Source organism: Vanacampus margaritifer, chromosome 6 (genome assembly GCF_051991255.1).
Source record: "Vanacampus margaritifer isolate UIUO_Vmar chromosome 6, RoL_Vmar_1.0, whole genome shotgun sequence".
Lineage (NCBI taxonomy): Eukaryota > Metazoa > Chordata > Actinopteri > Syngnathiformes > Syngnathidae > Vanacampus > Vanacampus margaritifer.
This window is the reverse complement of record NC_135437.1, coordinates 23,365,625-23,383,445: the sequence shown is the minus strand read 5'-3', so window position 1 is coordinate 23,383,445 and position 17,821 is coordinate 23,365,625. Positions and strand designations below refer to the sequence as shown.

The window sequence follows — 17,821 nt, the reverse complement described above, 5'->3', positions numbered from 1 at the left end:
ATATATTAGATTTACCGTATTTTTTAAAGTCTTAAATTTTCTCAAAAATCGACGGCGCGCCTAGTAATGAATGAAATGCGCCTTTTGCGTGGACCGACTTCCAAAATCTGTTGTAAATGTTGTTGAGCGACTTCGGTAAGCGTTCCACTTGACTGACCGTGTGGGAGCATTTCCGTTGACGCGTTGCTTATATACGGGAAATACGGCCCTGGTTGAGGCCTGGCAGGCATGATGAGAACCCGAAAGAGTCGACTGAAAGATGACGTTTCGTTGAAACTGCCACCTGAGGTGATTATATTGGGAGGCAGCACCGAGCGAGTTACGCCACAATTTGTGAATGGGTTGCGCAGGCTTGGGCGAACGTGTCTGCTTGCACTGTTGTTTCGAGCTCAAAAAGTCCTTTATGATTTCAAGATGCCAAAATGTGCACATCATTTTTTGTTTTTGTCTATCTGATGACATTGTTTTTAAAAATAAATCAAGACTTTATGTTCAAGCAGTTACTTGAGTATTCTTTTCACAGGGATGTGATTTGACCAAAGTGAAATTATCTGAAAATTTAGCCGGGGGTCTGGGGGCCGCTGGCACCCAGCTAGGTCCAGGGCAGTGCCCTGGTGGGGGGACAAGGCTCATGGGTTTTCCGTGTTTTTAAGTACTTTCAATGCACTCACATGACAAAGAAATAGACAAAACAACAGCATAAATTTTCAATGTATATTGAACTATCCCATATAAAATGGCAGTTTTAGTCAACTCAAAATCAGTCACATTCAAAAACATTGGACTGCCTTTGCTTTTAAAAACTATCACTGAGAATATCATCATATCTAACTAATGTGATTACTAAGTTAACACATAAATAATGTTGAAGAGTTCAAATTTCATGAACAAATAATTGTATCATGACCAAATGAAAAGTAACTCATATTAGAGCATACCACAAATGTCTTTGTTATAGCAGAAGATGTTATCTGTCGGAGTCATGTGCATACACAATGAACTACAAAAAAAAAAAAAAAAAATTATCTGAATTTTTTTTTTTGGGGGGGGGGGGGGAGATAAAAAAAGCGGAATTCCGCGAATTAGCGGAACAATCACATCCCTGCTTTTCAGCAAATACATTTTTACCTGTACTGGAGTGATTTTTGTTTTCGTTAACTACTTTTTACTTTTACTTGAAAAATATTATTTTAAAGTAACGCTACTCTTGCTTAATTACAATTTTTGGCTACTCTACCCACCACCTCTGGCCGCTTCCATTCATTTATATAAACATTCTGTTATTTATACTAAATACCACGTAAGCCAACTTGACCCAGCCTTCATAAAGTCAGTCAATGTTTAATTTATTGAATCCACAGAAGTGCAAAATTGCACAATTCACATTTCTCACCTGTGAACAAACTTCTTGACAACTTCCATTCCCGCATTCAGTTCATTCAGGGCTAGGATGTACTCCTGAGTGAAGAGGCGCAGTCGTGGACACTTTCCAAAATCCTGCAAAAACGCGCAGAACACAAAACCTGACTCATCCCCACTGAATAAAGCTCACGAGGACAACTGAGATTCATGACGGCCATCATTTCTCACCATGTTGTGTTTAAGGATTCTCTGGACCACGGGAGTGAACACTTCTATAACAACCATGGAACGCGGTCGCTCCCGACAATGCTGCAAAAAGTCAAGGCCATCTTAGTGATATAAGACACATGGGATGTGGCTAATAAATCGCTACGATTTGTTACAGCTCCAGGACATCTCATCCCCTCACCTTACAGAAGAACTCACAAAGATCTGGGGGTGGATGGTTGTTTTCCAGAAGAGGTGCAATTGCCTGTAAATACAGAGGAACAGCCAGACCCAGGGCACTGTTAAAAACAATATTCCAAAGAGGGCCGGGGGGGGAATAAGTCAAAATGTCAAAACTATACACAGGTGAATTCAAAATAACATTACAGGAAAAAGCTCCTGTGTTTGTGCTCAGATAGATACCACTACATTACATTACATTATAATACAATAATAATAATAATAACAACATTAACCAATGTTTCAATGAAAAGTAACAGTGGTTGATGTTATTATTATTGTTGCTATTGATAAGGAAAAAAAATATATGTATATGTAAAAGTACGACAATATATGCATAAGGCACAGACTGTTCAATGTATTCACTGTTAATAATAGTCTTTGTTATTAATAATGAAGATATATTAGCTGTATATTAGCAGTTTTTTTGTTTACTTTACATACTATTTATTGTGTAACGGATGTTAAAAGGGGTAGGACATGATAAGTTTATGCTTCCTACTCCTTTTTAAAAATGTGTAGTTCATGATTGGGTGAAACACTGAAACTTTCTTATGTTGCTTTCGTTGCTTGAATGTTGTGTTTGTTTTAGATGTTTTTTTTTTTTTAATATTTTGTCTTTACATGTACTTTTATAATCAGTTTTTTTCTTTATATACATGTCTGAAATAAGATTGAAAAAAAAAACAACTACTGTATATCCACCGGGCCAACACAAAACGTATGCCATTACTCATAAAACATTGTCAATGTCATCACTTTTGTTGTATTTGTTTTTTTTGTTTTTTCAGAGCTCAGTATTGTTCATTCAATTTGACATCATCATTGCTCTCTTTTTTTTTATTTTTTATTATTTTTTAAATATATATACATATATATATATATACACACACATATATATATATATTTTGTATGTGGGTGAGTATGTGTATGTGCGTGTGTGTGTGCGTGCGTGCGTGCGAGCGTGTGTGTATTCATCAGTTCACCTAAAGCCCATTAAAAAAAAATCCCATACTAATAATATAATATAATAATAAATTGTCAAATGCAGAAACATCAATGTAAGTTATCACGATGTAGTGGCTCTCGCTAACAGACAGAATTAAGTAACCGGAATTAGGTTAAAAAATTCTATATACGTAGACCATGTTTCTATAAATTTTGATATTTGGTTTTTATTTGAGGCAGATATTTTTTCCATTAAAATGTGATTTATGAGGAGGTTAGACCATTGGTCGATATTCAGAGTTTGTTTATTTTTCCAGTTAACAAGAATTGTTTTTTTAGCGATAGTAAGGGCTACAAGTGTAGATTGAAATTGTTTTTTTTGTTGTATTTGTACCGAAGCGGAATAAAAAAAAAAAATAAATTATCAAACTACGTCTGACAAATATCGGATATCAACACCCGCAAAACGAAATATGTAAATGTGTGTCCCTCCCTCTTACCACAATGATGTTTTCGTGATCCTGTGCGCTGAGATTGGAGTTCTGAGGGCAAAAAGATAAAGATACAAATGAATGGCAGAATAAAAAAAGAAAAGAAAAAAACACAATAAAAAAAGAAGAAAAAACTACGGAAGACAAAAGGACAGAAAAAAGAAATACAAGAATGAATTGTAGTGATTATGCCTAGCTGAGATAAAGCACCTTGCCTAAAATTGTCTGCCTCAGAGAAAATGACAACCAGACAAACAAGAGCAAGATGTCGAAAATTGGGAACTCTCAGTAACCGAAGAGATATTAGATGCCAAAGGAAAGTCACGGAAACATCTCATACTGTACAGTTTTGACATACAGATAGGTTAAGTCATATTGATGACATCATTTTAATCAGTAACACTCTATATAATATTCAACATCACATTGTGACTTGTGTACAATATCAATGTAATCAATACATGATTTGATGAACAAAACCCCCCCTACCAGCAACAAGTCTGAAATTAAGCTTATTTCATTTGCCTACAAAAACATTAAAAAGGTTTCATTGTAGCTCAACTATATATCTTTTTTTTGCCAAATGTGCCACCTTTACCTTTGTGTATGATGAATGAAGTCGACCAAAATAAAACCGTGATTAGTAAACGTGTTATTTAAAAACATGACAATTTCCACATGGTTGTGTATGCGTGTTGCGACCTCGGCCAGCAGAGTGGAGATGATATGTAAAGGGGCCTGATGGATGGACTCGTCCTGCAGTGGTGAGGTCAGAGCCATGTCCACGAGCGCTCTGATCTCCTTCAGCACAACATCCCAGCGGCTTGGGTTGTTCAACACCTTACGGTATTTGTAGATCTTTTTCTACATGGAAAATAAGTCACCACCGGCTTTTCAGTTCATGCCACAGATGCATCAAATGAACAGCATTGCATAAGACCAAAATCTTTGCTTTCTTGATTACAAATAGTTGATGTAGAACAAGGGTGCCCATTACATCAATGGGGGTGTGGTCGATACCATGACATTAATTTACTCGCTGCCAGTCATTTAGTTGCAGTTCACAGTTTACGGTTCAAAGAAGTGTGAAACGTTGAGTCGTAGATTTGTGTTTAAGTAATTTTCTGCCACTAGGTGGCATTAGCGCTTCGTGTTGGACGTTAGTGACAGGAACACTACATTTTTCTTTTCAAATTCAGAGCAGCTGGAATTCGGAACGTTAAGCAACTTTGCCATTTTGGTCATTGTAAATTACAACTAGTCACCGGTCTTCACAAATACATGTTTTCGTTTCAATTTTGTCATATTGACAGCTTTACATAACGGTGTATGTAAAATAAAGCATGAACAACAATTGTATTTACATTTTTAATGCCTCTTGGCATCATATTAATGTTTCTTAAAACCATTTAAGGCTTTAATTGGGGGAAAAACTCCATTTAATAACTTTTATTTAAGTAAGTAAGTCAGGTATTTCCATACAGAGTGGGATGAGGACTTTTCTTTCTTTCCATGTTTCCTCATCCGCCAGTGGACAATCGCTACACCAAAGAAGGGACATTTTTGAGTCATTGATAAGAACATTAACAAGCGCCAGTCGCATTCCACAATGAGATGATCATTTGGAAGTGTGCTCAGCAGCTACTGTCCGGACTATGCATCTCTGGCTGATTCCATTCAGTTCAATTAATCTGATTAGTATAAAAACAAAACAATTTACGCTAGTTAAGTCAGCACATTGCGACGCTTTGTGTATGAAATGTGCTATGGGCTAGAGCTAAAATTAATCGATTAATCGACAAGTAATCAATTATCAAATTAATCGGGGAAAAAAATAATAATAGAGTAATCGTTTGGAGCCATTTTTTATTTAAAATTGCCCAAACCCTTTGATTTTCAGCATATTAACAGTAATTGTTCACTGATTTCTATAGTCCATCATGAAAGAAGACCGATTATCTTCTATTTAGTCATTTGCATAACACCTGTTTTTACTTTTACCTTTTTATTTAATCACTATAAGAATACAAAGTCCCTCCCCCCCACCAAAAAAAACAAACAATTACTGGTTAATGAACAGTAATTGGGGAAAAAATGTTTTTGTAATACATTTTAATGCAAAATTAAAATGAATCTGATTAGTCGATTAATCAATTGAATAATCGAGATTAATCGATTCTAAATATTTTCGATAGTGACAGCGCTAAAATGTGCTATATAAATAAACATGCCTTGTGTTGACATGCCTAGTTGTACTGTGCAATATACATTCATGCAGTTACACAAGCTACACTAGCATATTTATACACATAAAGAATTATATATATATATATATATATTTTTTTTTAAGTACGTTTTGCATTTTCATTGGAGGTTTAAACTTATTTTAAGTAGCTTGCAAGCTGACAAAGTGTGGGAAAGCCTGATAGAGATGCTCCATAACCGAAACAGTTTAGCTTTTCTTGGAATTGCTGTTTTTTTTTTTTAAATAATTTGATTATTATCATTATTATTAGAAAATCAATTTTCCAGTGAAAGAGGGAGCAACTGCGAAAGTGGGCGTGGTCAATCCCGGCCAATCTAAAGCAGCGCCTTTCATTCCCTCCACTAGTCACACAATCTCCTTCAACCATAGCATTGCACCGTCTCACGTATACAGTATTAGAAGCTGCTGTGGGAATATAATCACACAGTGCAATATGATTTCAGCACAATCTTATCGTAGTATCAGTATGAAACCAAAAGACATGCTTACCTTCCATTGTAAGGAGTGAAACCACTGGTCCCTTAAGTAGCTGTTAGCAGCCTGCAGGACCACACAAAAGAAGACACATGTCATTCGTCACATTTGGTCAGAGGTATAAGAAAGCAAACCAGCATACTCGAAAGGTTCTTCAGGTAATCGTGGAATGTATGTTAGACCTTGCCTCATATTACTCCTTATATTTATATGTTAGAAGAAACAACGAGATGTACACAATAATAATAAAAGCTGTCAAAGCTTATAATCAAGTTACTTCCTTGTAATCAGGATTTATGGCAGCTGTATACAGTTATACCGTAGCCCAAGTTTTCAAGCTGCCAGCAAACAACCTTGCTCGATTTTGCCTGTGTGATAAACACTGGACGTTTGCCTAAAATCACAAACGAGATCTAACCACCTGGCAGGGAGCATTGGTAAGCTGGAAATTTTGTTATGTAATGATTATAACACGGTGGGTTACAGTAGTCGGGTTACACTGTGGTAATTAGAGAAATAGATGAACAGCAACCACTACATTTGACAATGACACCTTTGTGTGAGACTTCTTAAAATGAGAGCTGAAAGTTATTCCCACGTCAGTTGCAACATTGGTTGAACAAATGTAAATGTCAGACCATGGAAACGTAAATAAATAAACATGACATTTATTATTAGTGGACAAAAATATTCAAAGCTTTCTTTCTAGCCCTGGGTGAAGACGTACTTCCCTCCCTTGTTTAATAACGAAATGTAGCTAATCATTTATCATTTTCACTGACCACACCCAAGCCAATTTACCTCAGAACTGTTTAATGAAGAAATCACTTAAATAGATCTTGTCAGACATAATGAAGTCGGCCAAAAGATCTTAGGCCATGTACACACGGAAGCAAAGCCAACAAACAGAAACGTTTCAAGACATGCGTGTGTCCAAAAGAAGACGCTGAGGACGTTTAACGTCTGTAATGTATATGCCAAGTCTGGAGTGGCGCTGTAGCGCTGCCACAGGGAGTTAACGGAAAAGCGTAGAAGAAGAATCCGCGAAGGAGACGAACCACTGATCTGGATAGCCAAGAGGCAGCCATATTACTCCTCCCAAGAAACGTTTCTCGCCTTACGATCCTATTTATTTACAGTATCGAAATTGGAGAACATTTGAGACTTAGTAGAAAGAGCATGATTTATGATGTTTTAAATTTGTTAAAATATAAACAAGAGGACTTCAGACATTTTACAACTTGCCTTAAATACATGTATGAATTATATGCTTAATGATGTTTACAGGGGGGAAACTTGTATATTTTTTTATTAAAGAATTATGACTGTAAGTCAACAAGAGATGACTCTGCCATCTAGGTCTAGGAACTGGGGGATAAAAGAAAAGGGGGACTTCAAAGTAGTTTATAAGTAGTCTGCTCTCGAGATGGTAGGAGTAAGATGGCTGCCCTGTGACTTCAACAGCTTGCGTGTATGGGCTATCCAGTAATATACAGACGCTCCCCTACTTACGAACATTCGAGTTACGAACAACGGTACATACGAACATGTCTGCGCGCATGTCAAAAAATGTTCGGAAAGAGATGCTGTAAGTTCGATTTTGTATTGCGCACCTTTTTCCGAGTACTGTAGTGCTTCTTTCCGCCGCTAATACCGATGCTTGGCGCTGTGAGAGCTCACCCAGCATTGGAGGCTCAGCAACGTGTTGAGGAGGAGGAAGAAGAAGAAACGCCTGTCGCTCATAGATAAAGCCATCGCACTCTTCGAGCAGCAAGACCCAAATATTGAACGTTGCACAAAGGTTGCAAATCAATTGAATGATGCCATACAGTGCTACCGCATCATTTATGATGAAAAAAGAAGAAAACTGTGCAATCGTCGTTAGATCGCTTCTTTCGGCCAGTTTCTAGTAAATCCTCCAAGGAAGACACTCATCAACCCTCATCTTCTTCTCCTCGACCCTCAACTTCTTCCTACATTGAAGTTACGGAGGAGGAAGTAACTTTTGAAGCCCATTCCAGCGACGACGAAGAACCTCTCATGATATAAAATCCTCCTCTTCCTCCTCCTCCTCCATCAAATCCTTAAGCATCGAGTACATCTTCCAAAAGTAACTTAAACTTCATTTTATTTATCTTATTACGTACATGTACATACTGTGTGTGTCTCTCGCTCTCTCTCTCTAACATACGTAGTACAGTACTGTACGTATTCTCTTTAAACATAAATTATAATACAAAATATAGCACTGAAGCAACTTACGAACAAATTCACCTTACGAACCATCGCTCGGAACGTAACTCGTTCGTAAGTTGGGGAGCGTCTGTATACAGATCAGTGAGACGAAAACAGGAGAAGTGACAATGGCGGGTGATTCAAGAACAACAACATCACGCAAAATATTTTGCTATAAAGGCATAAGCAAACTAAGGAGGTTGCGCAAAACGATGACGACACGGCTATCCGCCATTGTTGTTGACAGACTGGCGGTTAATCATCACTAGAGGAGATCCTGCATATGGTGTCCACATTGGAACGTATGAGGCGCATTTTGAAATCTTTCCACTCTGGAGCCCAGTTCCAAAAGTGATCGGTTTCAAGCTCTGAAACTGCGCCGCCATGTGGACGAACTGCCCAAATGGTAAAAAACTTGTGCGGATACATTGAAACGGGCTTTCGTATGGACGGAGCCTTAAACAGATGCAACGATCCACGATCCGAATAAATTTAAGTAAAGATGAGAAATAAAGTCATTGATATATTCCATCAATCTCGAATAAGGATGGACACTGAACCCCGGTCCAAACTGGCCCCAGTGCTCAATAATTAGAGACCACAGTATCGTTGGAAGCTCTCACACACACACACACACACACACAATTACTCTCACACTCTCTCTCCCCTCTCTTGCCATTAAACACAATAACAAATAAACCAAAATATGTAATGTTTCAAAAATGAGAGCAAATTTGAAAAACAACACCATTTTAGGATTCAGCGACATCAAAATACAGTGGCACCTCGGACGGAGTTTGAACAGAATTCGTTCCTGCGAAGTGTTCAAAGTCCGAATTGCTCAACCTCCGAAACACTTTTTCCCATAGGAAATAATGTAAAAGCAATTAATACGTTCCCAAGCTCCAAAAATAGAAAATTCCCATTTTAATTTCTATTTATGTTTTTTACATTTACAGTACAGTGCAGTACTGTATTTAAACACTAAAAAATACCTTACCTTTTTGTTGTTGTGGTGTGATGGCATCAGTGGATGATAAATGCTATGTTAATGCTTGCTTAAGTTAAGTGCTGTTTTTGTGTATTTTACATTGGGCATATTGTTAGACTACTAAGCGGTCCTTGCGTGCATTGTTTAACGTCAGGCACGTTGTTGAACAGCTAAGGGGGGTCCTCGTGCCAGTATTTACAGAAGTAGTCACGGTAGATAATCTCCTTTCTAATTCCACTGTGGTTCGTAGCACTGTATGTTTTTCTTTGCTGCCACTGGCACTGTTGTCTTTCTTTGGTCCAATGGCGAAGAAAGTTGTCGTAGAAAAGTCAAAATGCACTCGTGAGTATGGAGCACCTCCGGGAGTATTCACGATCTGACTGGAAATGAGCAACGCATCGTTTCAACTACCGCAACGTGAGCATTTGACATTGCTAGGCTTCGCTCAACTTCACTCGGCTACACGTTTTCAAGGTACGTTCGGTTTAGCTTGCTTTGCTTGGGTGTTCAAATTCCGAAAATGAATTCAAACTCCGAAGCATTTTTTACTCAGATTTTTTGGTTGAAGTCCGATTTGTACGAGTTCCGAGACGTTCAAACTCCGAGGTTCCACTGTATCCTAAAACCCTTTAAACAAACACTTTATCCTAGCGTAACTTATTTTCCTTGCATTTCCATTTTGTGTGCAAAAATGATGTTTTACTGAATTTTCGTGTTCAGTGTCACCACTCACCTTGGTACATTAACTGGCTACTTAGCTTTACTGTCCTTGTGTTTTAACTCAGTCAGTGTCAGACAGTTTGATTATAGTGCTTACATATAGTGCTACAGAGAGAAGCAGTTGAATTGAGAGGATGATCGTTTGTTTATAAAACTTGGTTTAGCCCTGAACAATTTGTTCCCCTCACTTTTGAAATGATGGCTGTGAAATGTAAACTACTATATATATTGGCTACAATATGTGCCAGCAGCCTTTTTTTTTTTTTTTTTTTTTCAAAATAATACTATAACCAGATCCACAGTGAAACCTCCAAAGTCAAATGTTTCTAAAGTCATACAATTTCAGGGGGGAAATGCCTCAAATTAGTGCCCATTGTCAATTAGTGGAGTGATGTGACGCATAACAATGGTAAACGCCAAGACCAGCTACTCCCATGTCCACAATTGATTCCATTATTTTCAGAAACATACACAGTAACACTGTTAGCTAATGCTAATCGGTGCCAGAACTGCAGCTCTGCTTGCCTTTTGGTGTGGACGTGATAGTACTTCAGCTTTTGTGTCAAAGTGGTTCTTCGGCCAGCCTCACCGCCAAGTCAATGGCGTGTCGCCACTTGGGGTGGGGACAGCTATTATGTCAATTGGCCTGACTTTTTTGAAACTGTGGGGCGGAAGTGCAGAACGGATCGATCACACACCAATTTTCAGAAATAGAAATAACAACGATTGACTTTGTTGTCTAATTTCACACTTTCCGTGTGACCAGGCACTACACAGACCCAACTAAACACCGTCTGTGTAGTCCATTAAGGTTTTATGACAGTTGACGCTGAAACAAATGGTCAAGTCAACCAGCGTCACGGAACAGATTGTGGTCAACTTTAGAGCTTTCACTGTCTGTAGAGGTGCTACATGATTTGGTTTTCAAATCGTTATGTAATCAATAATTCTGGGATGAACAACCAACCTTGCCAATGCTGCCACATCCCACACACATTGAAAAGATTTTAGAATTTTACCTGCAGCAGGACGGTGCCACCGGGGAAGCTGAGCTGGACACAGTACTTTGGTGCATTGTCCCACGAAAGCAGTTGCAAGTCCTCTATGGAGCTGTAGGACAACGACGTCTCCATGTAACCAGTGGGCTGTGCACAAGAGAGGGGAAAAAAAATAAATAAATCACACTTTTGGGACTGGATTTGACAAAGTAGCATTTCTTCTTGCTGGTTGTAATCCGGAAAAACAAAACAAAAACAAATGTACCCTGGGCTGACTTGCTCTGAATAGACAACGAAAACAAAGACAAATTCCCGCAACTCTGGAGACTGGTGGAGAAAAAGACAAACAGATAAATGAGACACCACAAAAGAAAAGGAGCTTGTTTATCTTGTGAGGCTCAAGAGAGGTTTGCAGAAAAATGCTTAATGCCACAGAGGATCTATAATAAGGCACGGATGCACAAATAGTAATACATGAATCATTTGATTTCCCAGACATTAGCGTCACTGTGTGAAGGGAGGCTTACTGTACGGCCACAAAAATGGGCCCAGCAAACGTCATTCACACCCTAATTAGCTACCAATGAAGAACATTATGGTAGTTGTTTTTCCACTAAGAAAAACTGAAACACAAGTGAATGCTGAACAGGCTGTTGGGCAGGGGTGCCTAAGTCCGGTACTCGAGAGCCTGTTTTCCATGTTTCCCTCCACCAACACACCTGATTCATGATCAGGATCACAATCAGGCTTCTGCTAAGCTTGCTGATGAGCTGATTATTGGATTCAGCTGTGTCGGAAGAGGGGGACATGGAAAACAGGCAGGATAGGGGGGACTCCCGAGGACCGGACATGGGCACCGGCCGATCTATGGACCGATCATTCTTTTTTTTTTTTTTTCAGGAAAGCTCAGTATTGTTCATTCGATTTGACATCATCATTGCTCTCCTTTTTTTTTTTTTTTTTTTAAGATAATAATAATAAAAAATATATATATATATATATTTTTTTTAAATTTTGTTTTAACTATGGACCTATCATTCTTTTATTTTTTTCAGGAAAGCTCAGTATTGTTCATTCGATTTGACATCATCATTGCTCTCCTTTTTTTTTTTTAAGATAATAATAATAATAAAAAAAAAATAATAATATATATATATTTTTTTAATTTTGTTTTAACTATGGACCTATCATTCTTTTTTTTTTTTTCCAGGAAAGCTCAGTATTCATTCGATTTGACATCATCATTGCTCTCCTTTTTTTTTTTTAAGATAATAATAATAATAATAATAATAAAAATAATAATAATATATATATATATTTTTTAAATTTTTAAATTTTAACTATGGACCTATCATTCAAAACAAAGCAAATGTAAAATTTTACCAGCAATGCTTGACTTGGATGTTACTATTTTACACACAACCTTAAGTCACGTCATGGACCAGTGTGCTTAAAATAAAATACAATTTAAAATAAAATGTTATCATGTCAGATAGGGCTGGGTTTAAAAAAATAATGTAAAAATAAAATATATTTAATAAATATCAAATCGATTTTCCTTTCCGAGCCTGATATAGATTATTTCAATAGCTCTTTTCTCCATAAATTTATAATAGAATTTTAAAGACTCAGTTTTTGTTTGTTTGTATTTGACTGTTTTCTTGACAGCGGCACGGTAGGTGACTGGTTAGCACGTCCGCCTCCCAGTTCTGAGGACGTGAGATCGAGTCCGGGCTTCGGCCTTCCTGGGCGGAGTTTGCAAGTTCTCCCCGTGCTTGCGTGGGTTTTCGCCGGGTACTCCGGTTTCCTCCCACATTCCAAAGACATGCATGGTAGGTTAATCGGAGTGTCTAAATTGTCCCTAGGTGTGGTTGTGAGTGCGGATGGTTGTTCGTCTGTGTGTGCCCTGCGATTGGCTGGCAACCAGCTCAGGGTGTACACCGCCTAATGCCCGAAGCAAGCTGGGATAGGCTCCAGCAACCCTTGTGAGGAATAAGCGGTTCAGAAAATGGATGGCTGTTTTCCTGACATTTACTGTTCACATGAATTTAAAAGTATTTTCTTACATTTATGAAATACCTGACTTAGACAATTCACTTTTTAATTTATATTTACAATTATTGGAATAGAATTATGAAAATATTTTCATCTTATCCTTGCTGATGCCAATGCGTGTGTAACAATAAATCATTTCGCCAGTTATTTCAGCCACAAAATTAAAATTGGAATTTAATGTTTGTGGAGTTTTTAACCTTGATATTTAAGAAGACTTGATGATCCATGATTAATCAGTATTGGATGGAAGTGAAGTGAATCGAATCGGGAAAAAAAAAAATTGAAATCGAATCAAACTGAACCCGTCTGAATCAAAATCGAATCGATTGAGGAAATTAGAATCGATTCCTAGCCCTAATGTCAGAGGTCAGCCCTATGCTAAATGCTATTCTAGTTCAATATTAAATTGAAAAAATATCAATCTTCTATCTAAATTAAAAATGCAAAGGTATCCAAGATTCAGCAATCAGTTTGAATTCTGAAATGAGGGAAGGACAGCTTTTCATGTCGATTTTGAAAGGCTTTAACTCAGACTGTAGATGCAAATTCTACGTACTGTACATACTGTTCAATGTGTGATATACTAACTGAGAACTACAGACGCTCCCCTACTTACGAACATTCGAGTTACGAACAACGGTACATACGAACATTTCTGCGCGTACAGTATGTCGAAAAATGTTCGGAAAGAGATGCTGTAAATTAGATTTTGTATTGCGCGTAGTGCTTCTTTCCGCCGCTAATACCGACGCTTGGCGCTGTGAGAGCTCATTGGAGGCTGAGCAACGTGGCGAGGAGGAGGAGGAAGAAAACGCCGGTCCCCATGAAGCAGGAAATAACTTTTGAAGCCGATTCCAGCGACGACGAAGAATCTCTCATGATATAAAATCCTCCTCTTCCTCCTCCTCCATCATCTCCTTAAGCATCGAGTACATCTTCCAAAAGTAAGTTAAACTTCATTTTATTTATCTTATTACGTACATGTACATACTGTGTGTGTCTCTCGCTCTCTCTCTCTAACATACGTAGTACAGTACAGTACTGTACGTATTCTCTCCATTTTATTAAAAGTTTTTTTCAGTACAAACCAACGCAGGTTACTTGTACAAGCCTTAAACATACTTATATAAACCTTCAATATACTTATATAGGCTTTAAACATAAATTATAATACAAAATATAGCACTGAAGCAACTTACGAACAAATTCACCTTACGAACGATCGTCCGGAACGTAACTCGTTCGTAAGGTGGGGAGCGTCTGTACTAGTAAGTGGAAGGTGTCATTGTGTTACAACTTGGTGACCTGTGGTGAAACTGATCATTAGTTTAAAAATCGACAAGCCACTGTATCAAGTTTTAGAGCAAACACCGAGCAGGACACAAGGTAATTATTTTTCAGTTAAAACTATCCCTGAAGAACGATGCATACATTGTTTAAAAAATAATTATTATAATTCTGATTGTATGATAAGATAAATGAACATCAGCATAGTTGATTTGTTTTTGTGTGGAAAAACAAGCCTCTATGCTTTGATCTGGTATCGCTCTACTGCCTCCATGTTTCTTCTCTAAACAATCCCGTCTCTGACCTCCTCCAGCACACACGCACACACAGCCACAGCTCCAATCAACACGAGCCCATTTAGAATCCGCAGCCAGTGCCTTTTTGTCGGCCTGACATACCACCGGAGTGTCGGCCAAGACAGGTGGTTCTCTTCATTTGCACCAGCCCTACTTTCTATGGTGAAAATATACACACAGGCGGAGAACAAACATGCTTTTGCTTTCCCTTCATGTAATGCCTGCAAGAAGTCAGGGTGAGGCCAACACACACTCGGACAAAACCTCCAACATATGCAAAGTGGCTACGCACGTGATGTTTATTACAAACTGCACTTATTCGTTCAAGAACACTAAACATCTTTCTGCCTGTATATACTGCATGCACAATGAAAAGCCACTTAGTCGCAGTGACTCTTTTTTTTTTTTTTTGCTCCATTCAGTGACTCACTGTAAAACTCACCTGTTTGCATATTTGTGTGCTCTTGTAGTGACCAAGACGCTACAAGATGGCGCCAAAGCCCTGGCTAATGGGAAGGTAGTAATTGGTGTCAAGGAAGTATTTAGTGATACATCTCGACTGAGAGAAGATATATGAGGAGGAGCTAAGTTTAGCCTGGGTTGTCTGTGGACATTATGGAGAGTCTTCACCATATGTGCATGTTAACACACTTCCAACACATTTCATTTGTTTCTCTAAGGTTGTTTTTAAGGGTGAGATGAGTTTGAACCTATGAATTATTATAACATTTTTTAGGGGGATATAAATTAGCTGTGGTTTTTCACTATTTGCGACGGGGCTTGGTCCCGACTCCGTACCGTCTATGAAAAGCAACACATTTACTGGACAGCATTTTCTGTGCAGTGTACAGCAACACAATATGATCCAAATTCAAATAAGTGGAATAAGAATTTGTAAGAGAAAATGAGATGCTTGTCAACAAGGAGAGGTAGAGTGGAATAAGAAAACGGACGAGGTTTCAATTTTCTGATAGGTTACCATGGATACCCCATCTTGCACAAAAAGGTGGCGATTGTCTGCCTACTTTTCCTCCTCTCCATCTCCACATCTCATCCTTTACAATGCATCTTCCCACCTTTTACTTCAAGGGGCAGCTTTCATTTTTCTTCCATTTCTCAAAAACCTCTGGCTTTCCATCAGAGAAGAAGAGGTAACGTAATCTTACTGCCTGCTGCTCTTACTGATGTGTTTCCATAGAAACAAGAAGATGGAGATGTGTGTATGTTGTTTTTTTTTTTGTTTCCAGGGAGAAAATCAGTAAGAGGTTAAAAAAAACAAGCACAGAAGAGCTGTAGTAATAAAGGAAGAAAACAACGTTTCCTGTCTAACTTATTAGTGTTGTTAACATTTTGGCAAGATTGTGTGGCACTCCTTTAACAGTCTAGTTTAACTCATTCACTCCCAGCCATTTTCACTGAAGCAACCCCCTTCGCTCCCGGCTGTTTCACTGGATTTTGCAAGGCCTGCAGAATATTGTGTTCTATTGCTATAAAAACATGCAACCTACCAAAAGAAAGATTAGAGTCTCTTCTTTCATCAGAAAAAAAAAACATATTTATATGTACCGGTTTCCGTTTCACAGCAATTAGCATTAGAATATAGCGTCATCATTATTCACAAGTGTGGGGAAAAGAGCTTTTTGCAACATGGCCCTGGTTGATTTATTATACTCTGCTGCCACCTGCTGGCCATTTTTTGTAATAACTACGTTCTCTTTTAACGTCCTCTTTAGGTCAGAGGCTGCATCAAAGCCTTCTGTATGCTCTAGCATATAAAAACATAAATGTATACACTAAATACATTTTTAGGACCTTGGCAATATTTAAAATAGAAAGTTTTTATACGTTCTTGGGAGCAAATGAGTTAGGTCGTCAGCCTAAACATTGGCTGTGACTTGCATAATCGTGTATTTGGGGACTTGATTACAAAACAAATAGCATATATTAACTCAATTTAATCTCAATGAAATGCATTTAAATTGAATATTACTATTTGACACAGTGAGCAACGCATTTCAATCCAGATGCTTGACAAATAGACATGCATGAACTTGAAAATCATGAAAAATCTATTTAAAGTTAAGATAATTTGCCATTAGGCTACCACATTTACAGATTTAACAAAGTACCAATATAGTAATATAATTTTAAGCTCCATTTTGAGGTGAGCTGCTTGCAAACGCTCGCCATTGCCCGTTCCCTCCTCCATCTAGCTCCATCTAACGTCTTCTACTGCCGCGTCAATGCTTCCCAACCACGGAGTCACCACCCTCATCTTCATCATCGATGATGATCATCGTCGTCAACAATGTGCTCTTTCAGCGATGCTTTTGGTCTTTGAAAAAAACGGCTCGGGCGTGAGCTCCTCGCGACCGGCCGCCATTTTTCCTTTGTCTTCCATTCTCATCTCCTGCTCGACGCTCTAGCTCCGCCTCTACTGACGCCCACCCGATCTTGTCAAAAGAGAGTCATCGCTGCCCTCTAGGGGCCAAAAACAGTCATTAGGCACAACAGACCGGCAGGAAACTTTCACCACAGCTCCGGAAGCCTTGCACCTTGCACCCGTTTCAAAAAAAAAATTTTTTAAAAAATTGGATGACGTCTTTAGACGTCATTGGCAGTGCTCCGTAGGTTTTTACTTGACGTCTATAAACGTCAATGGCAGTGAAAGAGTTAAAAAATGTTTGGTTTTAATGTTAAGTAGATTCTCAACAGTGGTCAATAAACAAACCAATGGTTTATTATACAGTCATTTCTAATGATCCAAACTGGTGAAATAAATAAATAAAGCGGTAGAGAAAATGGATGGACAGAACCCTTGACACACATAAATCCCTTCCCCTAAAATACTACGCGAAGATTGCTGTTGCAATATTGGCCATAAAAGTTTAATAAACATTTGAGTGTGATTAACAACAAACCTCACTGGCCTCACAATAAGCAAACTGCTACAAAAGTGGTTTGCTGTCGTTTATGCCATGCTCACACTAGCATGGCCCGCCGACACTCAATGTATCTTGTGCATCGGCGTGCCAATAGTTTCAAGTTGTCTGAAGTGCAGAGCACGAAAAGTGCCATTGAAACTAGTATAGATTTGTTCATTTAGGTCAATTGCTTTTATTTATTGCCGTTTGCTTGGGTTGTAGTTGAAAATAATACACACAGATCATATTTGCTATGTACGCTCAGACAAACTCTGCACACAAAGCAAGTGAAGATAGAAAGGAAAGAGGAACTGGGGTCATGTAGGA

The 17,821-nt window shown here is 38.2% G+C and overlaps 1 protein-coding gene across 2 annotated transcripts in view; it reads right to left on the bottom strand.

The window, feature by feature from the left end:
- The window catches only part of cmip (c-Maf inducing protein), a 55,749-nt gene that overhangs the window by 22,943 nt on the left and 14,985 nt on the right, over positions 1–17,821 (bottom strand). For both annotated transcript variants that reach the window (XM_077568522.1, XM_077568523.1), the window contains 7 exons: positions 10,954–11,079; positions 6,004–6,054; positions 3,951–4,112; positions 3,258–3,299; positions 1,772–1,834; positions 1,591–1,671; positions 1,394–1,497 (listed from right to left, as the gene is read on the bottom strand). In XM_077568522.1, coding sequence (XP_077424648.1) covers positions 1,394–1,497; positions 1,591–1,671; positions 1,772–1,834; positions 3,258–3,299; positions 3,951–4,112; positions 6,004–6,054; positions 10,954–11,079 — 629 coding nt within the window. The remainder of the gene's footprint in view (positions 1–1,393; positions 1,498–1,590; positions 1,672–1,771; positions 1,835–3,257; positions 3,300–3,950; positions 4,113–6,003; positions 6,055–10,953; positions 11,080–17,821) is intronic.